The 21,553-nt window shown below is 46.8% G+C and overlaps 1 protein-coding gene and 2 non-coding genes across 3 annotated transcripts in view; 2 read left to right on the top strand and 1 right to left on the bottom strand.

Moving 5' to 3' along the window:
• Window positions 1–3,078: 3,078 nt before the first annotated feature.
• Window positions 3,079–3,161, top strand: TRNAL-CAG (transfer RNA leucine (anticodon CAG)). Its single transcript has one exon. It is a non-coding gene; the product is annotated as a tRNA-Leu (tRNA).
• A 248-nt stretch (window positions 3,162–3,409) lies between these two features.
• On the bottom strand, window positions 3,410–3,492 carry TRNAL-CAG (transfer RNA leucine (anticodon CAG)). Its single transcript has one exon. It is a non-coding gene; the product is annotated as a tRNA-Leu (tRNA).
• Window positions 3,493–18,601: 15,109 nt separating this feature from the next.
• The window catches only part of PLLP (plasmolipin), a 20,625-nt gene continuing 17,673 nt past the window's right edge, over window positions 18,602–21,553 (top strand). Inside the window, exon 1 of the mRNA XM_019666849.1 lies at window positions 18,602–18,882. Coding sequence (XP_019522394.1) covers window positions 18,748–18,882 — 135 coding nt within the window. The 5' untranslated portion in view covers window positions 18,602–18,747. The remainder of the gene's footprint in view (window positions 18,883–21,553) is intronic.

The raw sequence follows: 21,553 nt of genomic DNA, 5'->3' as shown, positions 1-21,553 counted from the left end.
CTTACCATATTTGGTTTTGGGGTCCTGGGTCTGGAATGGGGCCCTGAAAGGCTTCCTTCTGACTAGGAGTCTCACCTGCAATGCACTGGGGGAGCACAGCTGACCATCCAACCAAACCCAGGAGATAGGGCTGAGTGGGGTCCCAGCACTGACCCCCATCAAGTGAGCACTTTCTCCCAGACAGGCAAGGAGGGTGGCGGGAAGAGCAGAGCTGGCCTGGGCTTCACACCTGCCCTGCCTCTTTTTCTTTCATCTCTAAAATGATGCGCGCTCAGAAAGTTTGGCGGTATAAGGCATGGGGGAAGGGTTCCAAAGGCAGAGAACACAGAACTTTTGACCCAAAGAGGACCTTGGCAAGTCACTTGGCCTAGCTGAATGTTAGCTCCCTGGTCTGCAAAATGGGGCAGGAGTATGGAGCTAGCAGCACCTGTCTGAAGCACTTGCCTCAGAGGGAAGTTGGGAGCATCTGGTAACCCGGCTGCTCTGTAGCCTTGGTGACTTTCTGTTGGATCCCTGCATTCCCTGTCTCCCAACTGCACCCACACATCCCCAGACATTGGCCAGCCAGCAGGGCTTGTCCTTTTCACCTCAAAACCATATCTTGAGTCTTGAATTTGACCACGTTTTGCAATCTCCACTTCCCTGGTCCAGCCACCATCATCTCTCACCCTCCCTTGCCATGGCCTTCTCTCTGGACTCTGATTTTTCTCATGGCCTCTCACGTCCATCTTCCACACAGCAGCAGCCAAAGGGATCATTCTGAAAGGCCAACTGGATCATGTCATTCCCCTGCTTAAAACATTTCAACGACTCCATCACACACAGAAGACATTCAAACTCCTCTCCCTGGCATCCCAGCCCTGGATGATATGGATTTCCACCTCCTCACCCCCTTATTCCTGCCCCACGGGCCTTGCTGCCCCTCCAACAGACCACCTTCCTCGCTGCCTTTGCACTGGCTGTGCCTCCCACCTAGAATGCCACTGCCCTAACTGTGATTTTGCTTGTCTCTGCCTTTTGAACCCAGCGTCACCTCCTCAGAGAAGCCCTCCCTGATCACCCTCCGTAGGAGACCCCCTAGTCATGCTTGATCACTATTAAAGGATACTTTTTAAAGGTAAAAATCATGATTCTCATGTAAATATAAAGCGAACACAAGTCAAAGATTTCATTTAACTCCTTATTTCATGGGGGAACCAGTAAGATGTTACAACTGCTTCAAAGGAGAATTAAAAGACACACATATATTGGCAGTCAGGAATGATGAAATGAATTTATAAATAGATGTAAAAATAGTCGATATCCACAGGGCAATAATTAATTGCATTCCACCCCAACAAAATCCACTTGCTTTTATACAGACAAGAGTCACTAGTGTGTAGAAGGAATGAAAAGCACAGGCCCCTACAGAATGAGATAGCCAGGATGGTGCCTCAGCCCGGACACCATTATCTCACTTGACCTAGTTCAAAGTCTCTTCCAAGTTCCTGACACATCTTTATTGCACTTACCAAGCACCTGAACATATTTATTCACCTATTTCTTATCTTTCTCCCTTCACCCCATGCTGCTTCTTGAGGGCAGAAATGGTTTTGTACACAGCATCTAGAAGAGTGTCTGGCATATAGCAAGTGCTCAGTAAATGTTGACGTCCTTTCGAATGTCCAGGGCAATTTGTATTTTAGGAGAAGACACAAGAAGTCATTGCTGAGCCTAAAGAAATAAATTCTGACAGCGGATGAGGAGGGGGCATCTGGAAAAAGGAAAACGGGGGGAGGATTCATAACCTGTCAGATAACCAGGACAGGACCTCTGCTCACCCCAGGGACTGCACCACCCCTTGACATCCCAAGCCCTGAGGGTACGAAGGGGACCTGATTCCGGGAGGTGGGGCGTGTCGCCTGGCTGAGGCCGCTCTGTGATAAGCCCTCAGGTGAGTCAGAGTTATTGAATGTGGCTCCGCTACTCACACCCTCTGGATCTGTTGTTCCCTGGACTCCAGGGTCGGCTCACTGAGGTGGCTTTCAGGCCTTCTCTTTCAGACCCTATGTATAGAGAGAGGTTAGCACCTGTCCATGTCACACAGCAACTCAGTGGCCCAGCCACGCCAGAGCCTCGTCTCCTGTCTCACCATCCTGCTCGCCTTTCTTTAGGAGTTCCATCTTCAGGGCTTCGGGGAGCCTGGAGATGGGGGGGGGCGCTCTTATGCCTCCCGGATCCCATGGAGAAAGGCGCCCTCGCGGCTGGGAGCTCTTCTGGTCCCTGGACAGAGGCGGCGCGTAGGTAGGTGTGGGAATAGGGAAGGAGGGAGCAGAAAGTGCTGCGGGGGTTGGCTCGGCGTCACGCAGAGCTGGGGGCGTGGGAGGAAATATGAGTCACGAAATGACAGAATGCAGGAAGGAAGAGGCGAGCGAAGGATTAATTCGCGAGCATTATCTGAACGCCTATTGTGTGCCAAGCACAGTTTGGGCACTGGGGACACGGTAAGGAATAGGGCGGAGCCGGCTGTGCCGCTGCAAGACGCTGTCTAACCCGAGGCCTAAGTTGAGTTAAACACACATATAAATGTGAAGTTGCAGTTTTGACGAACCTTCGGAAGGAGAACGCGGGACCGGTTTTATGAGACCTTGTGATGTCCCCGCTTCGCCGGGTTCCGGCACCAGCGCATAGATCTATAAGCCAGTGAAGGTGTGCAGGTTTGACTGCTTAGTGCAGAAAACGCACAGTGTGTGAAGAAATGCAAGGGTATTGCAGATCTGCAACATTCAAAGCTGATGTGAATAGTAAATGCATGCATACAGAATGAATGCGTGTCGGAGGCACGAATGCACGTACCGCAAAGTAACCCCTCGCGGTTCAGGTTTTCCAGCACGCTGCGCGCGCCCTCTGCTGTCGCCTAGGTGCCTCGCTCCTCTGCTCCTCGTCCCATCTCGCCCCGCCCCTTTGAGTCGGTACAAGTATCCAGCTCCTCCCAACGCCGGGCGGAGAACGAACAAGGCCCAGACTCATGCTGCTCATCACGCATGCGCACGGCACAGTTATTCTGAAGAGGTTTTCTTGGAAGCCAGCGAGGGACTAGTCAGGATGGCCGAGCGGTCTAAGGCGCTGCGTTCAGGTCGCAGTCTCCCCTGGAGGCGTGGGTTCGAATCCCACTCCTGACAAGTTGTGCTTTTTACTAACAGCTGCGGACCACCTAGGTAATATTTTACACCTTTGGACACTCTTATTTTTAATCTTTTCAAAAAACAAGTATTTTCTTCTTAACAGGCTTTTTCTTCCTAATGACATCTGTTTAACTTTGGACTGTAAAAAGGATGTCCGGCTCTATACCGCAGAACGTTTTTTAGCGTAGTCAAATGTACGCCCTTTCCTTAAGAGCTTCGGTAGTAAGAAGGCAAAAAACACTCAATGTCAGGAGTGGGATTCGAACCCACGCCTCCAGGGGAGACTGCGACCTGAACGCAGCGCCTTAGACCGCTCGGCCATCCTGACTTGTTGGAAAGCTTCCTGTGGGGTCGTATATATTCTCTATTGGGGTTCGCTGCGGTTCGAGAATTGGCTGTTTGCGGGGTTCTTGGTAGCACTTTCGATTTGATTATATACATCCCCAGTTATCTGAAACTTAGCACCGGTGTTGCTGAGACTTAGCGTTATTCTTAAACTGGTTTAGTCTTTTTACTACTTATACATTTTAAATGGCAACTCCGTAGCCTAAGCAGAAATGGAAAATCAGTTTCTTGGCATCGGTAGAAAATAACCATAAAAATAAAAACAATGGAAATGAAACTATATTATTAAATTCCAGCCACTTGCCAAAGCTCGGAACATCGGAAGTTCTGATGTTATTTTTAACGACTAATACTATCCGTGGAAAGGACTGCGACTATTTTAGGGCCCCTGGAGGGAGTGGGGAGAGGGGTTAGACGATTTTTATTGGAAGTGGGAGATGCTCCGTGATGGACTTGGCCATGAGCTTCTCAGGATGGGAAGCCACGAGCAATGGGATCCCCTTCCACAGGTGTTTAGCTGGAGCCTCGTCCAGAGAAAGTTGGCTTCTGTACCTTAATAAATTGAACTAGGGAAAAGTTGGAGGCTGTGAAGCTTGGAGAAGAGACAATTTATCGGTCTACAAAAGCCTGATGTGCACAAAGAATTGGGAGTGTCCGTCTCTCCTTGCTCCAAGACCTGGGGCTGGAGGTGGGCGTGCATTGGTGGGTAGTTACAGGGGAAGGTTTCCACAGAAGAAAGAGCTTGCTGGAAAGGAAACAGGGTGCCTGCGGAGATAGTGAAATTCCCATCATTGGAGGCATTCAAGACAATGCTTGACAGTCACTTGGTGGAAAAGCTGGGGAAGGGAGTCCGGAGTCCCTGTGTTAGTTTCTTACTGCTGATGTAAAAAGTAACCACTACTTCAGTGACTTAAAACCACACTTTTTATTATTTTACAGTCCTCTCAAGAGGTTGGAACTGTGTTCTTTCTGGAGGCTCTAGGGCAGATATATTTATTTTCCAACTTCTAGAGACCACTCACATTCCTTGGCTCATACTCTCACATCACTCCAATTTCTGCTGCTTCACGTGGCTTTTTCTAATTCTGTCCCTTCTGTCTAACCTCTTGTAAAGATCCTTGTGATTATAACTGGGCCCATCCTGATATCCAGAGTCATCTCCCCATCTCAAAATCCTTAGTTGAGCCTTATCTGAAAATCTCTTTTAACCCTGTAAAGTAACTCTCACAAGGCCCAGGGATTAGACACAGTTATCTTGGGTGAGGCAACCTGTGTGTGTTTCAGAGAGGATGAGGCAGGGTGTGGAGACTAATTTGTACGTTTAAATTGTTATATCATGTGCATATATTATGTAATCAAAAATAAATATAGGGCTGGTGGAGTGGCTCATTGGTTAAGAGTTGCCTTGGGAGCACAAGCTCTGAGCAGCAGAGCCACGGGTTCAGATCCCACATGGGTCAGTGACGCTGCGCCCTCTACAGCTAAGGTGGTGAACAACAGTTCCACCTGGAGCTGGGCTGCTGTGAGTCCCCGTGGACACTGTGAGCTGCCGTGAGCTGCAGTCCAATGGCCCGCAACCAATCTGCCTCAGCTGGGAAGAGCGCAATGATCACAATACCAACATGGGCCACTGAAGCGACGTCCTCCACAGCTAGACTGAAGAACAAAAGGACAGCAACTTGTCTGTTCCCCTTCCCCGACTCCCCAGCGCTGTTCCTTCCCCCAATTCCCCAATAAAATCTTAATAAATAAATACAATTTCACCAAGTGATGAAGGTCAACATCAACTGTGATAAGTCAGATTGATAGACTATATCCGTGATATGATGTGCCCTTGAATGGCCCTTGACCTCTGTGGTCTTCCTCCCCAAAACACGTATTACTCTGAGTCTGATCATGAGAAAAATATTAGACAAATCCCATTTGTGCATTCTACAAAATATCTGACCAGTGCTCCTCAAAGCTGTCAAGGTCATCAGAGTTAAGGAAAGTCTGAGAAATTGTCATAGCCAAGCCTAAGGAGAGACATCACTGGTAAATGTGCTATCCTGGATGGGATCCTGGAATGGAAAAAAAACACTGGGGAAAAGCTGAAGAATTCTGAATAAAGTATGGACTTTAATAATAATGTATCAATATTGGATCATTAATTGTGCCAAATATAACATACTAATGTAAGATATTAATAATAGAAGAGACTGGGTATGAGGTATAAGTGAGCTCTCTGTACTCTCCAATAATTCTGTAAATCTAAAAATATTGTAAAATTTTTAAAATTCTTTAAAATAATACAATTTCATAGTTATATATTAACAAAACATGTAAGTTTAAAAATATATAACTATTGTTTGTATGTTTTATTGTATATAAATAAAATTATTTATTTAAGATATATATAACAAAATGTGTGTATTAAAGTCTCAGAGGCTATAAAAACATCAGCAGCTGTGATTATCTCTGGGTGGTGGCATTTATTGTGATTTTTTTTTCCTTAGGTTACCTGCATTTGATATTTGATTTTTGTATAATGACCATGGATTACTTGGGTAATTGTTTTAATTAAAAAACTGTCAGAAAAAAATGGGAAAGTCTTTGAAAAAGGCAAAAAAAATCCTGGATGTTCTTTCAATGGAATATTAGGTGTCGTCTACAGCTATGCTATTTAATACAGTAGCTACTAACTACGTGTGTCTACCAAACACTTGAAATATGGCTGGTCAGAATCAAGATGTGGTGTAAGTATAATATACACATGGATTTTGAAGACCTCAGTACATTTAAAAAAAATGCAAAATATCTCATTAAAATTTTTTATATTGATTACATTTAAATGACAATATTTTGAATATATTGGGTTAAATAAAATATATTATTTTAAATTCAGTTCGTCAGAATGCAAATAAATATTGTTTGGCAAGATGCAATTGATTCTATCCTGTGTTAGAAGCCAGTTTTGCATTTATTAGCAAATTCAGCATTCCTGATTTTGAGGTATACACACACACACACACACACACACACACACACACACACACACGTGTGTGTGTGTGTGTGTGTATTCACCTTTGAATCAATTTTTCTTACTTTTTTTACTAAAACATTTTTGTTATTATTAAAATACACATAACGCCAAATGTATCATCTTAAGCATTTTTAAGTGTACCGTTCAGTGGTATTAAGTACATTCATATTGTTGTGAAGACATCATCACCAACCATCCCCATTACTCTTTTCATCTTGCAAAACTAAAACTCTATACCCATTAAACAATAACTCCCATACCCTCTTTACCCCAACCTCTGGCAACCACCATTCTACATTCTGCCTTTATAAATTTGATTTTTTTAAAATCAAAAAGTAACTAAGTACCTCATATAAGTGGAATCATGCAATATTTGTCCTTTTGTGACAAATTATTTCACTTAGGATAATGCCTTCAAGGTTCATCCATGCTGTAGCATGTTTCCTTCCTTTTTAAGGCTGAATATTCCATTGCATGTATATACGCCATTTTGTTTAACAATTCATCCATCAGTAGACGCTTGGGTTCCTTCTAGGTTTTAACTATTGTGAATAATGCTGCTATGAACACAGGTGTACAAATATCTCTTTCAGATTCTACTTTCAATTCTCTTGCATATATACCCCAAAGTGGAATTTCTGGGTCATATAGTAATTGATGGGGATGGTGAAGCCTGATGTCCTGCAGAGATCTCAGAAAGGGTCCTGGAACCATGGGTGCAGTTGGAAAGAGTCAAGGGAGGTTGGAAGATGGAGGCAACTCCCAGCAGCAGGGCCCTGGGCCAGAGTTGGGAGAGGAACAGTGTCGACAACCCCCGTGACTGGAGCTGGATTGCACCATTGGATGGGAGGCTGAAGGAGTTCCTTCTTCTCTTGGTGGCTTCTCTTATGCCACCTCCTCTAGGAAGCCTTCCCTGGTGCTTCTGTCCCTTGACTAGGTTTTTGGCTTCCTCTGTGTTCCTACAAGATCCTGGGCTGACCGCTCAACGCACTGGGATTGGAATGGCCTGTCTAGGTGTATATCCCTTCCTCGCCCCCCAAACTAAGCTCTCTAAAAGAGCAGAGATTTTAAGTTTTGTTTGCCTCTAAATCCCCAGGGCCTAAGACACAAAATTGTGGAGAAGGAGCTATATTAGTGCAGGTTCAATAATGAATGAATGAGACAAAAAGATAGGGGCCAGGCCAGGGAGAGGAAGTCCTGGAAATGCCACCCCAGGGCCTCTTCATGCAGGTGAGTGGGGTGGGTTCACCCAAGTACTGGTCTGGCCGCATCTCTCAGGAGCTGGAGCCTTGGATCCCCGAATAAATAGTTAATTCTCATGCTCTCTCTTTGGAGTTCCCACCCCAAGCAACTTTTGTTCCAATTCCAAAAGGCATAAGGGGCCAGGCAGAGAAACTAACCAAACCCCATGTCTGACCTTTGCCTTATTCTGGGCCAATAAATAACTGGCCCAGAGGTTGGCAGGTTTGTGCCAGCACCCCGCCCCCGCCATCCATGTCTTGGCTGCATCTCTCAACACAGAGACATCACAAAGGCCATTAGCATCCTGATGCCCAGCCTTTGCTCTTGTGTCATCCACCTGGCATGCCCCCTTCTCAAACTGCTCTTTTCAAGGGTCTGTTCAAATTGCACCTTCACCCTGAAGGCCTTATATCTTCTCCCTACCTCAGGAAGTTCAGACATGGAGGCAGTGCGCAGAATGGGTGTCTGCCTAGAATTAATAGAGACCACCAAAGCTGCTGTGATCTTCATGCACACCCAGTTCCAACCTGCTCCTTAGACACACTCCAAGGGGGATGCACAGTGACCAGAAGAACCACCTGAACCCTGGTCACACGGACTCACTGTGGAACGTGAGCTAACTGCTGTACCTCTCTAAGATGGACAGATATCCCAGCAGTGACAGGAGGGAGTTGGACCAGATCACGGTGTTTCCCAAACTTCAGGTGATTATTACCTTGCTTTCCCCGTTTTCGTACCACTTGTGCACTTAAAACTTCCTTTAATTTTAATTCTTTTCCTTAATTGTGATAAAAATACTACATATAACATAAACGTTACCACTTTTAAGTGAATGGTTCTATGGCATTCACATTGTTGTACAACCATCACCACATTCCATCTCCAGAGCTTTTTCATCTTCCCCAACGGAAACTGTCCCCATTCAGCACTCACTTCCCATTCCTCCCTTCCCACAGCCCCCAGCAACCACCATTCTACTTTCTGTTTCTATTATGAGTTTGACTACTCTGGATACCTCATGTAAGTGGAATCACACAGTATTTATTTCCTGGTGACTGGCTTATATAACTTTGGATAATGTCTTCAAAGTTCATGCTGTAGGATGTGTCCGAATTTCATTCTTTTTCAGGCTGAATAATATTCCACTATACATATATACCACAGTTTGTTTATATGTCCATCCATGGGTGGACGCTTGGATTGCTACTACCTTTTGGCTATTGTGACTAATTGCTATAAGCATGGATTACAAATATCTCTGCTTTCTATTCCTTTGGATATATACCCAGAAGTGGAATACACACTGTAATTCTATTTTTATTTATTTTGTAAAGATTTTTATTAAAATACAGCTAACATACAACATTAGTTTTAGGTGTACACCATAGCTTTCAATATTTATATACCTAAAGGAGTGATCATCTGTCACCTCACAGCTGCGGACTCAAATGCTCCTGTGCACTGATCCTTTGAAGTCCTAAGGGAGTGTGTTGGAATGCTGAGACCGGAGGGAATGATCTCTGTAAAACTTCCTTATTCGGTGGTCTCGGAATGCTGAGGCCATCCCGGGGATCATAGGTATGTGTGAAAGCTCAACTGTGCTTGATCACAATGAGTTTCCAAGAAGAAGCTGCCAGTCTAATTCAATCAATTAACTGGGTATAGATATTCGAATTGACTTCTTTGTGACAGTTGTAAATAAAAGTTATTCGCCAGCCAGTATCAGGGCTCACTCTCTCTGCTCTCTCCCATCTGCAGAGACCAGACCCCTGGCCCACAGAAACACTACTTTTGACTCTTGTGATTTCTTAACCCTTCGCCGCCCCTCCTCGAAACCCCAGCCCTTGTCACGTGGGACGTGATAATCATCATGTTAAGTCCAGCAATCATCTGATATTGTACTATGCTATCACAATATTATTAACTATATTCCCCACGCAGAGCAACTGAGGATGGCTGCCACCAGTACCAGGCCTGGGATAGCACCTCAAAAAGCGAGGACACCCCAAGGTCTGCTGCCATGCCAGTTCCCTTAAGGTACAGCAACTGATAAAGCCTTGTGCGCACGCAAGTTGGGTGAGGCAAGGTCTCCGGGAGTCACTAGAGGGGCAAGAATTGTGGTCACCAGGTTAATGTAGATTCTGGTTTGGTGCCAGTGCTGAGCCTGGAGTGACTCAGCAAAAGTCTCAGAGCACACTGGGCCCAGTTGCCGCCTCCCTGGGTCCTGCAGACTCAGATAGTTTTCCAGAAAGAGTGCAATGTGGGCAGGACTGTCTGCTCCGGGAGAAAGTGCCTCCTGCGTTAGGGGAGTTGGGTGAAACAGGGCCCCAGTGAGTCAGCAGGGCAGAGCTGCAGAGCTCACTAGACCAATCAGATTCAGATTTGGCCATAAGCGTAGGGGGCGGGCTCAAAACAGGAAAGATGGCACCTGCCTGCAGGCTGCACAGGAGCAGGACCCACAAAGGGAAAATGGCAACTGCCCTCCAGCCCTTGCCTGCAGCCACACACCTCAGTCTGCCCCCTGTATGCCTCCGACACCCCCTGAATTACCATACCTCCGCTGGAGCCCAAGGTGAGTGCCTGTGAGCGAGTGAGTCTGTGCGTGGGCCGTTTAAGAGGACGTTTAGGTTTCCCGCAGCCTCTGTCCCACCCAGATGGTCGAAATACCCACTGTTTTTCACAGCCAGATGTTGTGGGGGCTCCTCTTCCTGGCACCAGTACTCCAGGCTGGGGAGCCTGGTGTGGGGCTGGAGTATGTCGCTCCTCTGTGGGGGAACCTCCACAGCTGGGATATCCCTCCCAGTTCTTGACTGCCACATGGAGATTTGGGGCCGATTCCACATCTCCACCCCTCCCACCAGTCTTGACGTGGCTTCTGTTTTATATCCTTAGTTATAAACTTTCTGTTCAGCCAGACTTCAGATGGTTCTCCAGGTTGGTTGTTCTATAATTTAGCTGTAATTTTAAAGTGTTCATGGAAGTAATTTTTTGAGGAACCCCTATACTGTTTTCCACAACAGCTGCATCATTTTACATTTGTACCATTAATGCACAGTGGTTCCCATTTCTCCACATCCTCGCCAGCCCTTGTTTTCTTTCTTTCCTTTCTTTTTCTTTTTCTTTCTTTCTTTCTTTCTTTCTTTCTTTCTTTCTTTCTTTCTTTCTTTCTTTCTTTCTTTCTTTTCTTTCTTTCTTTCTTTCTTTCGATAGCAGCCATCCTAATGTGAGGTGCTAGCTCATTGTGGTTTTGATTTGCATTTCCTCAATCATTGGTGATGTTGAGCATCTTTTCATATGCTTGTTGGCCATTTGTATATTTTCTTTGGAGAAATGTCTATTCAAGTCCTTTGCTCATTTTTTAAATGGGCAGTTTTTGTTTTTGTTATTGGGTCGTAGTGGTTCTTTATATATTCCAAATATTAACCTCTTATCAGAGACATGATTTGCAAATATTTTCCTCCATTCCATGGTCACCTTTTCACTCCATGTGTGCCCTTTGATGCACAGAAGTTTTAATTTTGATGTAGTCAAAATTATCTATTTTTACTTTTGTTTCTACTGTTTTTGGTGTTATATCCTAGAAATCATTGCCAAATCCAATGTCATGAAGCTTTTCCCCTATGTTTTCTTCTAAGAGTTTTATAGTTTTAGATGTTGTGTCTAGGTCTTTTATTGATTGATTTTGAGTTAATTTTCAAACATGGTGTAAGGTAAGGTCCAACTTCATTTTCTGTGTGTGGATATCCAATTTTCCCAATGTGATTTGTTGAAGGACTGTCTTTCCCCACTGAGTTGTCTTGACACCTTTGTCAAAATCATTTATATATACGAGGGTTTTTGTGCAGTTTTTGAAAACTAAATATTTTCTTTAAATGGACTCATTTTTTAAAAAAATATTTTTATTGGGGAATTGGTGGAGGGGAACAGCGTTGGGGAATCAGGTAAGGGGAACATACAAGTTGCTGTCCTTTTGTTCTTCAGTCTAGTTGTGGAGGACGTCGCTTCACTGGCCCATGTTGGTATTATCATTGTACTCTTCCCGGGTGAGGCGGTCACTCGCTGACCATTGGACGGCCGCTCACAGCAGCTCACAAAAGCTGACACCAGCTGCCAGCCAGCCCCACTGCAGCCTACGCTGTCGCTGGCAACTCACGGCAGCCCAGCTCCAGGTTGAGCTGTTGTTCACCATCTTAGCCGTAGAGGGCGCAGCATCACTGGCCCTCATGTGGGATCCAAACCGGGGCCCTGCTCCTCATAGCTGGCGTCCCAAGCCAACACTTAACCAACGCACCACTCGGCCAGCCCTGTACTTGTTAAAAAAAAAAAAAACTTTATTGGGGAACAATGTGTTTTTTCCAGGACCCATCAGCTCCAAGTCAAGTAATTGTTTTCAATATAGTTGTGGAGGGTGCAGCTTGCTGGCCAGTGTGGGAACTGAACTGGCAATCTTGGTGTTATGAACCCACGCTCTAACCACCTGAGCCAACCAGTCGTCCTAAATGGACTCATTTTTAACTGCAATAGTGCATATTAAAAAGAAACCTATAATTTGGCTATAATAGAAAACCTGCTTCATTACACATAAATGTTAAAAATAAATACAATGGGAACAAACCACTGTCATTAAATTCTAGCCAGAATCTTTGCTTGCTAACAAGAGATTAATGGAATTAGATGTTAAACACATATTAGCACCAATGGAGGCTTTCTCCTTGACATAATAAGATTGAAAACAAAGTTAAAAACAAAGCGCTTCTAATAAAGCAGTTGAAGTATTTGATGACTGTCCCTGGTTTATCAAAAATCATCTCACATTCCACACAAAGGTCTTCTCTGGGGGGAATACATGGCCCTCAGATCCTAAAGCAGGTTCTCGTCAATAATCCCCATTCCTCAAGCCTCTCCCACCACTGGCCGTACATTCTGGGGTTGGGGTGAGGATCACAATGGACTAAAAGGTGCTCTGGCTTCTACCTCCTACAGGGCCTGGATGAGGGACTGGAGGTTGGAAGGGGCAGAAGCAGCTAGCTAGGCTGGGAATGGGACGGGGATACTCAGGCAGGACTGCCTCTCCGGGTTTCTGCTGGGGATGAGAAGATGTAAATGTAGATTCTAGCTCTGCTGATGCCTCTAATTCCATGGAGACCCTAAGCAAGTCACTGCCTTTTTTCCAGCCTTGGTTTACTCATCTGTAAAGCCAGTGATGAGCGGCCACTTTGGAAAACAGTTTTCCAATGTCTTATACATTAATGATACACCTACCATGTGATCCAGCAGCTCTACTCCTAGGTACTTACCCAAGAGAAATGAAAACATTTGTTCACACACAAAAAAAACCTGCATGTGAATGTTTATAGCAGTTTTATTCCTGGCGACTCAAACCGGAAAGAACCTTAAAGTCCATCAGTCAGTGAATAGATAAAGAAATTGTAGTATATCAATATAATGGGATGCATTCAGCAATAAAAAGAAACAATCTACTGATATGCTCAGCAACATAGGTGAGTTTCAAAAGCTTTATATTACATGAAAGAACTTTTCACAAAAGGCTACTGTATTATAGTAGTTTCCTCTTGCTGCTATAACAGATGATCACACACGGAGTGGCTTAAAGCAGCACAAATTCTATTACAGTTCTGGAGTCCAAAAATGAGACTTAAGGGTCTAAATCAAAGTGTCAGCAGGGCTGGTTGCTTCTGGAAGTTCCTTGCCCCTTCCACCTCTAAAGGCTACTGGCATTGCTTGGCTCCTGGCCGCATCATATCTGTCTATTTCTGTGTTCACACTGCTTTCTCCTCTATTGTCATCAAATCTCCCTCTGACTGCCTTTTATGAGGACACTTGTAATTATATTTAGGGCCCACCTAGGTAAATCCATGATAGTGTCCTCATCTCAAAATCCTTAATCACACCTACAAAATCCCTTTTGCCATAAAAGGTAAGATTCACGGGGTCTGGAGATTAGGGTGGAAGCTCTTGGCAGGGGAGGCATTATTCAGCCAGCCACAACTATATAATGTAAGACTCCATTTATATGGCATTCTAGAAAAGGCAAAACAACAGTGACAGAAAACAGACCAGTGGTTGCCTGGGGCCAGGGTAGAGGTCACAAAGGAACTTTTTGGGGTAGCTGAAATGTTCAATATTTTAATTTTGGTGGTGGTGACATGACTATACACATTTATCAAAATGCCACAAAGGAGGAGAAATAAAGTAGGAGAAAACAATAGCAACATATGAAAGTGACACAAGATGAATATCTGAAGTATAAAAGGAGCTCATAAAATTAAAAAAGCAGACAGGGCTACAGTGTTACACAGAGCACATAATCCACAAAACTACTGTCACTTCTGATACAACTGCAGAGTTCAGGAGATTCCCCAAGTCACCTTCAGGTTTGCTAATTCAGTAACCACAAGGACTCACAGAACGCCCTGCAAACTGGATACTCATAGTTATAGCTTATTACAGCTAAAGAATTCAGATTGAAATCAGCCAAGGGAAGTGCACATACGGGTGATGGAAATGTTCTGGAATTAGTGGTAATGGTTCACTGCAGTGAATACACTATTGGGTTGTCGGAAAAGTCATGACACATTTTTGTAACGAAAAACATAGAAAAAATACGTCATGACTTTTCCGACAACCCAACAAAAACCACGGACTTGTATAATTTTTAAAAGGCTGAGTTTTAAATTCCAAAGGTGGAGCTTCTGTTGTCCTCTCCCCAGGGAGTCAGGAGCTCCACGTGTTACTTTACCAGCACTGATGTGTGACAACACACATGGCGTATTGCCAGCCAGGTAAGCTCATTGCCTTGGTGTTCAGAGCTTTATTGGGGCCTCATCATGGAGCCATGGTTGACTGTCCCAGCAGCTGATCTCAGTTTCCAGCTCTTTCAGGTGGAGCTAAATGAGCCGATACCATATGTCCCCACCCTAAACCACAATGTTAGACTATGTGGTGTGGCCAGACCCCACCCTAAACAAAGACATTTCTATCAGGCATGACATTCCATGGATTTAGACATTACCTTCCAGAAGCTGAGAGCAAAAGCCAGACCTCTCTTTGGGCACATTTAAATTCTTTACTACAGAATAAATCAAATTCTAAATTCACGAAAAAGGAAGTATGAATATCCAGTAAGTTTAAGAAGCCCCACTAGCTAAGTGTTAGAAAATGCAAATGGAAACAATGAGACCTTTAAAAAACGCTCATCACACATACTCAGGTGGGAGGGCAAATGGTTAAGCTCACTGACTCTTAGTGCGAGTGTTAACAACATGGCCTGTTGGAACAATTTGGCATTATTAAAAAATAAATAAATAAAAGTGTAAACACCCTTCAATCTAGTGGTTCTACCTTGAAAACTGGACCCATAGTCTCACGTGTGTGCAAAGGTGTGTAAACAAGAATTCTTATATAATATTACTTGTAATGAGGAACTATTGGAAACCACGTAAGTGTCCACCAATGGCAGGAAGGATAAAGAATTATTTAATAACTACTCTATCAAATATTACCCAACATGTAAAAAGAATGAGGCCAGCCTTCATGTGCTGTCACAGAGAAATTTCCAAGACATAATTAATGTTAAGTGAAAAGATCAAGTTTCAATATATAGTGTATAACCCACTTTTTTAGTAAAATTTTAAAAAAATAACATACAAATCAGGTCTCTATATTTCCATATATCAGATGGTAGTGAAAAAGAAAAGATCTGATAAGATACTCCAAACACTTCTCAGTGACTAAACTAGAGGTGAGGGTGAAGGTTTGGAGATGTGCAATGAAATAAATTAATGAATTGTGCAATTAAAAATAAAGAAGCTGAAACTAACCAGCCCCACAGCAACTGATCACAGGGCCAGTTGGAAAAGGGCTCAATCAGTGTTGCTGATTATAATCATCGACCTCTTGACGTGAGCTTCTGGAAACTGTTGGATGAACCCGCCGGGAACCTCTTTGTGAATTTTTAAAAATTGTAAGTCAGATGGTGTAACTGCCCTCCAGTGGTCTGCTTTTTATAATAAAATCCATGTCATTACCAAGGGGTTAGCCCCCAGGTCATCTGGACCCTGGCTGCCCCTGGAACCTCATCTCTTCCCAGTTCCCTCAACTCATCATCTTCTGTCCTTCCTCAAAGACCCCCACATTTTTCTTGCCTCAGGCCTTTTGCACATATGGTGATTTTCTCTGCCTGGAATGCTCTTTTCCTGCCTGATTCTTATTCATCCTTTAGATCTCTACTTAAACGTTTAGACTTTCCATGACTCAGCTATCTAAATGATACTCCCAACCCTCAATTAGTGTTCTTTTCCCATGGCCTCCCACTCTTTTCCTGTAGTAACTTAGCACAATTGGTAAATGTGCATCTCTTGATATGTGGCTTTGTATATTTAGACTGTCTGTCTCCCCCATCAGACTCCCTGAGGGTGGGGTCTGGTTGGATAGCCACAGCTCTGTCCCCAGTTCCTGGTACACTGAACATCTGCTCTGTGCTTGCATCCCCATTGCCTCTCCAGCATGCCCTGCCCACCCCAGCACACAGTAGGGGGGGGGGCCCAGCACACAGTAGGGAGCCTTTGCAGAAGTGAGAACTGAGGCAAGACAAGTGTTGCAGGTGATCTGCTGCGTGGCGATGGCCTGCTCAGACCCGGAGGAGGAGGGGACCAGCCCTGAGAATGAGTAGCCATTCATCTCTTCATTCTGGTTCTCTGTCCCTCCACCCCACCTCCAGGGCCCAAGGCTCTTATGGCCCCAGTAAAGACTGGGTGGGCGGCTGGTCCCTGCCTGGGGACAGGTCTCTTCCCACGTTTTCTAACTGGGGGTGGAGTGAGTGAAGTTGGTTTCCAAGAAAATGTCTAAAAAACAATACAGTGATTGAGTCTTGCTTGCTGCCATTTGAAAGGAATGAAAGTGGGATTAACCAAAAAACAAAATCCAAATGAAAACCAAAACAAAACTACTCTACTGTTTTAGAATCTGCCTCAGAAACAATCGCCTTATTGTTTTCTGTGTCATAATAAAATTAAGGGTTTACCCAAGAGCTCTGTTCTGCACTTGGGCTCAAATAGTAGGCAGAGGGCTGGTCTCTGGGTAATGGTTTTGCAGCTACCGAGAAGCACTCCTTGTTTCCTGAGTACCTACTGGGGATACTGGGGGCGGGGAATTCAGGTGTGTCTGGGGGAATTGGTTGACCATCCAGTTGAGTGGGTAAAGGGTTAAATCAGCATCAACCAGTGATATTTCCAAAGCAGATCTTGCCATTCTCCTGCTTGAAACCCTCTGGGCCTTAGAATAAAATGTTAACCCTCTCCATTATTCAGTAGGCTGAATAACCACCAAAAAATACCAGCCCTTATCCCAGGAACTGTGAATTTTACTTTATAAACAAAAAGGGTCTTGCAGACGAATGTTTGTGATGTGGGGAGATTATCCTGGATTGCCTGGGTGGCTCTTAATCCGATCACAAGTGTCTTGGCAAGAGAGAGGCAGAGAGATTTGACACATACAGAAGAGGAGGCAGTGTGACCACAGAGGCAGAGACTGAGGGGATGGAGGTTGCAAATCAGGGAATGTCAGCAGCTGCCATCAGAAGCTGAAAAGAGCCAGGAACAGGTTCTCCCTTAGAGCCTCTGGAGGGAGAGAGGTCCTGCTGACACCTTGATTTTGGCTCAGTAAAAGGATTTCAGACGTCCTGCCTCTAGCGCTGTGAGAGAATATGTTTCTGTTCTTTTAAGCCACCAAGTTCGCGGTAATCTGTTCCAGCAGTCACAGGAAACTAATACAATCATCTAAATAGCCCTTTGTGACCTGTCCCTGGCCACGTGTCACATATCACCCTCACTCACTTTGTCCCAGCCACCAGGATCTTCTTTCTGTTCTTCAAACTGTCATACAACCTCATGGACTTTATTATCGTCACAGCAAAAGAAAGTTTTGTTTTTTTTTACCCCAGTTTACTACTTGTTACCACACAAGAAAGTGAAATCCAGGAAGGCCTTGTCAGGCTTGTTCCCTACCTTATCTCCAGGGCCTCGGATAGGACCAGTCATATAGTCAGTAGGCACCCAGCAAACATTGGTTGGTCAATAAGAGGAATGATTTGTTCAAGTCTTTATGGCCTGAGGGTGTGTGTGTGTGTGTGTGTGTGTGTGTGTGTGTGTGTGTGTGTGTGTGTGTATTTCAGGGTGCAGGTGGAGCAAGGAAACTGGAACTCCAACATCACCTCCCACCTTCTGAGTGACCCCACTGCCTGCCCCACCCTCTGCGTGCCAGGAGCTTTATTTATTTTGCATGACAGCTCTGTGAGGCGAGGTCCTTTCATACCCTTTATGACAGACAAGGAAACAGAGGCTCAGCGATCTTCTAAGTTATTGCTCAGTATGTTTAGAAGTGCAAACCACATTAATTGTGTCATGTGCACCTACAGTTTATCCAGACTCCCCCTCCCGGGTGCTCGGTCTCCCGGGACTCCTTAGGAGTAGCTAAACAAGGATGCTTCTTCTGCTTTAAGGAGAGCGCAAAGAGGCGCGGGGGCTAGCCCCAGGGCACCCAGCACCCTAGAGACATCCTTGAGAAAGCCGGTAGAAGTTTCCAGTTAGGAGGGCGCAGAGCAGCGTTGTAAATTCCTAGTTGGAGGCTTTCCTCAGGACGGAAACGCGCAGCTATCTAGACTGGTTCTGACCGAGCCATCTTACTGACCGTGGCCTGTTTCCCATCTGTAAAGTGGACGCGGCTACAGGTGTCTTGAGGCTGGACCCGCGGAGGCGAGCGAAGGGTTAAAGGGGCGGGTCCCGCGGTGGAGGCGGGGGCGGGGTTTCTGCCGCACCTGGCGCTCCGGGCTTCCTCCTTGGACACAGCGCGCAGCGCCGGGAGCCCGAGCTCCCCAGGAGGAGTGGAGCAGGAGCCGGCACCCAAGGCGGGAGGGGTGGCGACGGCGGCCGGTGCGACGTCGGGAGGCGAGCCGCGATGGCCGAGTTCCCGTCTAAAGTGAGCACGCGGACCAGCAGCCCAGCGCAGGGCGCCGGCGCCTCGGTCTCGGCGCTGCGCCCGGACCTGGGCTTCGTGCGCTCCAGCCTCGGTGTGCTCATGCTGCTGCAGTTGGTGAGCACGCGCGGGGCCGCGGGGCGGGGGAGGGGATCCCGGTGGGTTTGTGGGAATCGGGGGGCCCCGGGAGGCCCTCCGTCGCACCCGGTACCTGCCCCAACCCAGGCTCACACGCGATGCGCCGTGCCTACCCCGGGGTGCCCCTAGGACTGATGCCCTAGGAGATTACCCTGGAACCCTCTCACCTAGAGCCCCCGTTGCTGTCCCAGCGACCACACGCACCATACACCCATGTTCAGAGTGCCCATTCCAACGCACCATCATCCCCCCCGGTAGTCCCTAGAGGCCACTCACAAAAGCGCTCACAGGCGCCACAGTCACTGCGTACTACTCTGTCTTTGCAAGACCAATGCCCAGCCCTCCAGAGGTCCCAGCCTGAGACAAAGTCCACTCTCGGCTAGCCCTCTCAGCGGCTCCGCGTGGCTGCACCCCAGAACACTCCCGGTCAATCGAGAGGGCACATCCGTTCCAACACGTACACTTAGGCACTGCTCTGTGGGCCCCCGAGCAGGAGCCGGGCCCTTCTGGCTTCTACTGGGTTCCAGCCGGGTTCCAGCCGGTTTGGCTGGCCTTGCGGGCTGAGATACCGCGTCCAGCGCTGGGCGGGGAGTGACTTGTGGGAAGCTAGAGGTGAGACCCTATGCCTTCCAGATCCTCTGAAGACCCAGCTGAGGTAGACCAATGGGAACACCCCTCTTCCCCTCCACAAACTCGTTACAGGCCCGGGGGTGTCAGCTTTCTTCCCTTAGTACCCTTTGGTGCGAGGCAGGAAACTGGGTGGCTGCCCCTGTGAGAGGCTTTTCCCTAGCCCAGGGCCCGGTCCATTTTCAGAGGACTAGGAGCTCGGAAGTGGGTCAGGATCCGTTTTCCTTTTGGGCCTTTCGAGCCATCCCTCTAGTGCTGTGTCCCAGCAAGGCTCAAGCTGGAAGGCGGAGTCGTCTTGAGACCAAACCTCCCTCCTCGGCCCTCACCCCACCCCAGGTGAGGGCTGCCTCCAGGGTCAGTGATATACATCTATTGACGAATTTCCCAATTTTCTCTCTGTGAGCCTCCCTCCCCCACCCCAGCTTCACATTATCTTGGGGTGTGTGTGTGTGTGTGTGTGTGGTGGTGGTGGTGGGGGAGTTCTTTAAAATGTAGATTCTTGGTCTCCACCCCCAGAAAAAATGTGGAATTGGAATTTGAATGTCAGGAAGTGCAGCCTAGAAATGTACATTTTTAATTCTCCAACAGCTGTTTTGGAGATGGGGGGGAGGAGGGTGGCCAGGTCAGGAACTAATTTAAATATGCAGGTGGGAAGACCCTGTCTGGAGCTGGAGCTGTGTGCCAGGCTCCTGGTTGTGAAGGGAGCAGGAAGGGAACCCGGGTCCCAGGGGTGTGAAGAGGCAGAGGAGAGGAGATCAATTCTGAGTCCAGGAAGGTTCATGGAGGAGAGGTGGCTTGTGAGCAAGGACTTGACTGAAATCTGAAGCCAAGGTAGGGAAAGGGTGTTGAAAGGGCAGGGCGCTGTGGGAGTCAAGGTTCGGGGGTGGGAAAGTGGAAGGGAAGTTTTAGGGAATAGCCAGCCAGTTGGTGCAACTGGACTTGAAGCATTTGTTTCTGGGGTGGCCAGAAGCTGAGGGCCTTGAGTACCTTGGCGAGCGATGGTGACAGTGTTCCATTGGCAGCCTCCGGAGATTTTGGACCAGCAGAGGGATCTCTCCTGGGCTGAGATGATGAGGGGGTGGGTGGATCCCTAGGATTAGCTCTTGGTAGACAGGACCTGAGCATCTGCTCCTTTTGCATTTCAACAATGAGAATTGGAATTAGAGGAACTGGAATAAGGCGCATCCTGCTGTGCCTGCCGGGACTTTGGTAGCTTCCTGTGGGGGAGACTTGTGTCTCTGATTTGAGGGTGGTCTCAGCAACGCAGTCCTGAGCACTTGGGTCGCATCGCAAAGATGTGGATACTGAGGTCTAGGCAGAAGGTAGGACTCACCAGGATCCTGTGGTGGAGCTTGGCAGTTAGGTCTCCAGACTCTCAGGGACTGGGGGTGGGTGGGGTGGCCTTCCTTTGCTTTTGCTGCAGTGCTTTTGTGGGGGAGGGGCAGATGGAGGATGAGGGTCCCCCATCAGACTTATGAAGAGCTGTACCTTTTAGTGCCTTCAGCCTGCTTCTGGGAGAAGCTGCGTCCTGAGCTGTTTCTCTGGCAACGGACAGTTCCACTGGGTCTGAGATGGCGGTTCACTCAATGGGTACCACCATCTTCTGGGAAGCAACAGTAGTTCCCACCAGTCAGGTACCTACTAGGCTCCAGGACCTTTGCCAAGGGCTTTATATCCTCTTTTTCTCCCCCATTTTACAGGTGAGGAAACTGAGGCCCAGAGGTCAGTTTTTTGTCTGAGATCTCATAGCCCCCCCTCCACAGAAGATTTAAACCCTGCGTGGTCTGACTTTTCTGTCCTGTGCTCTTAATGATCACACTCAGCTATGCTTCCATGGGGCACAGGGTCTGGTGCTGTTGAGGGAGTGATGGAGACCCCAGGTCCCGCACCTGATCTCCAGGAGCTCTTGGCCTGTGAGGGAGTTTCCCAGAGGATGTGCTTCCTGTGGAGAGATCAGGGAAGGCTGCATGGAGGAGGTGGTAAATGGGAATGAAAGCTAATTCTCTGTCATACCCCTCCATTT

The sequence above is a fragment of the Hipposideros armiger genome, unplaced genomic scaffold, assembly GCF_001890085.2.
Source record: "Hipposideros armiger isolate ML-2016 unplaced genomic scaffold, ASM189008v1 scaffold_479, whole genome shotgun sequence".
Taxonomy (NCBI): Eukaryota; Metazoa; Chordata; class Mammalia; order Chiroptera; family Hipposideridae; genus Hipposideros; species Hipposideros armiger.
This window is presented reverse-complemented; position numbering and strand designations above follow the sequence as displayed.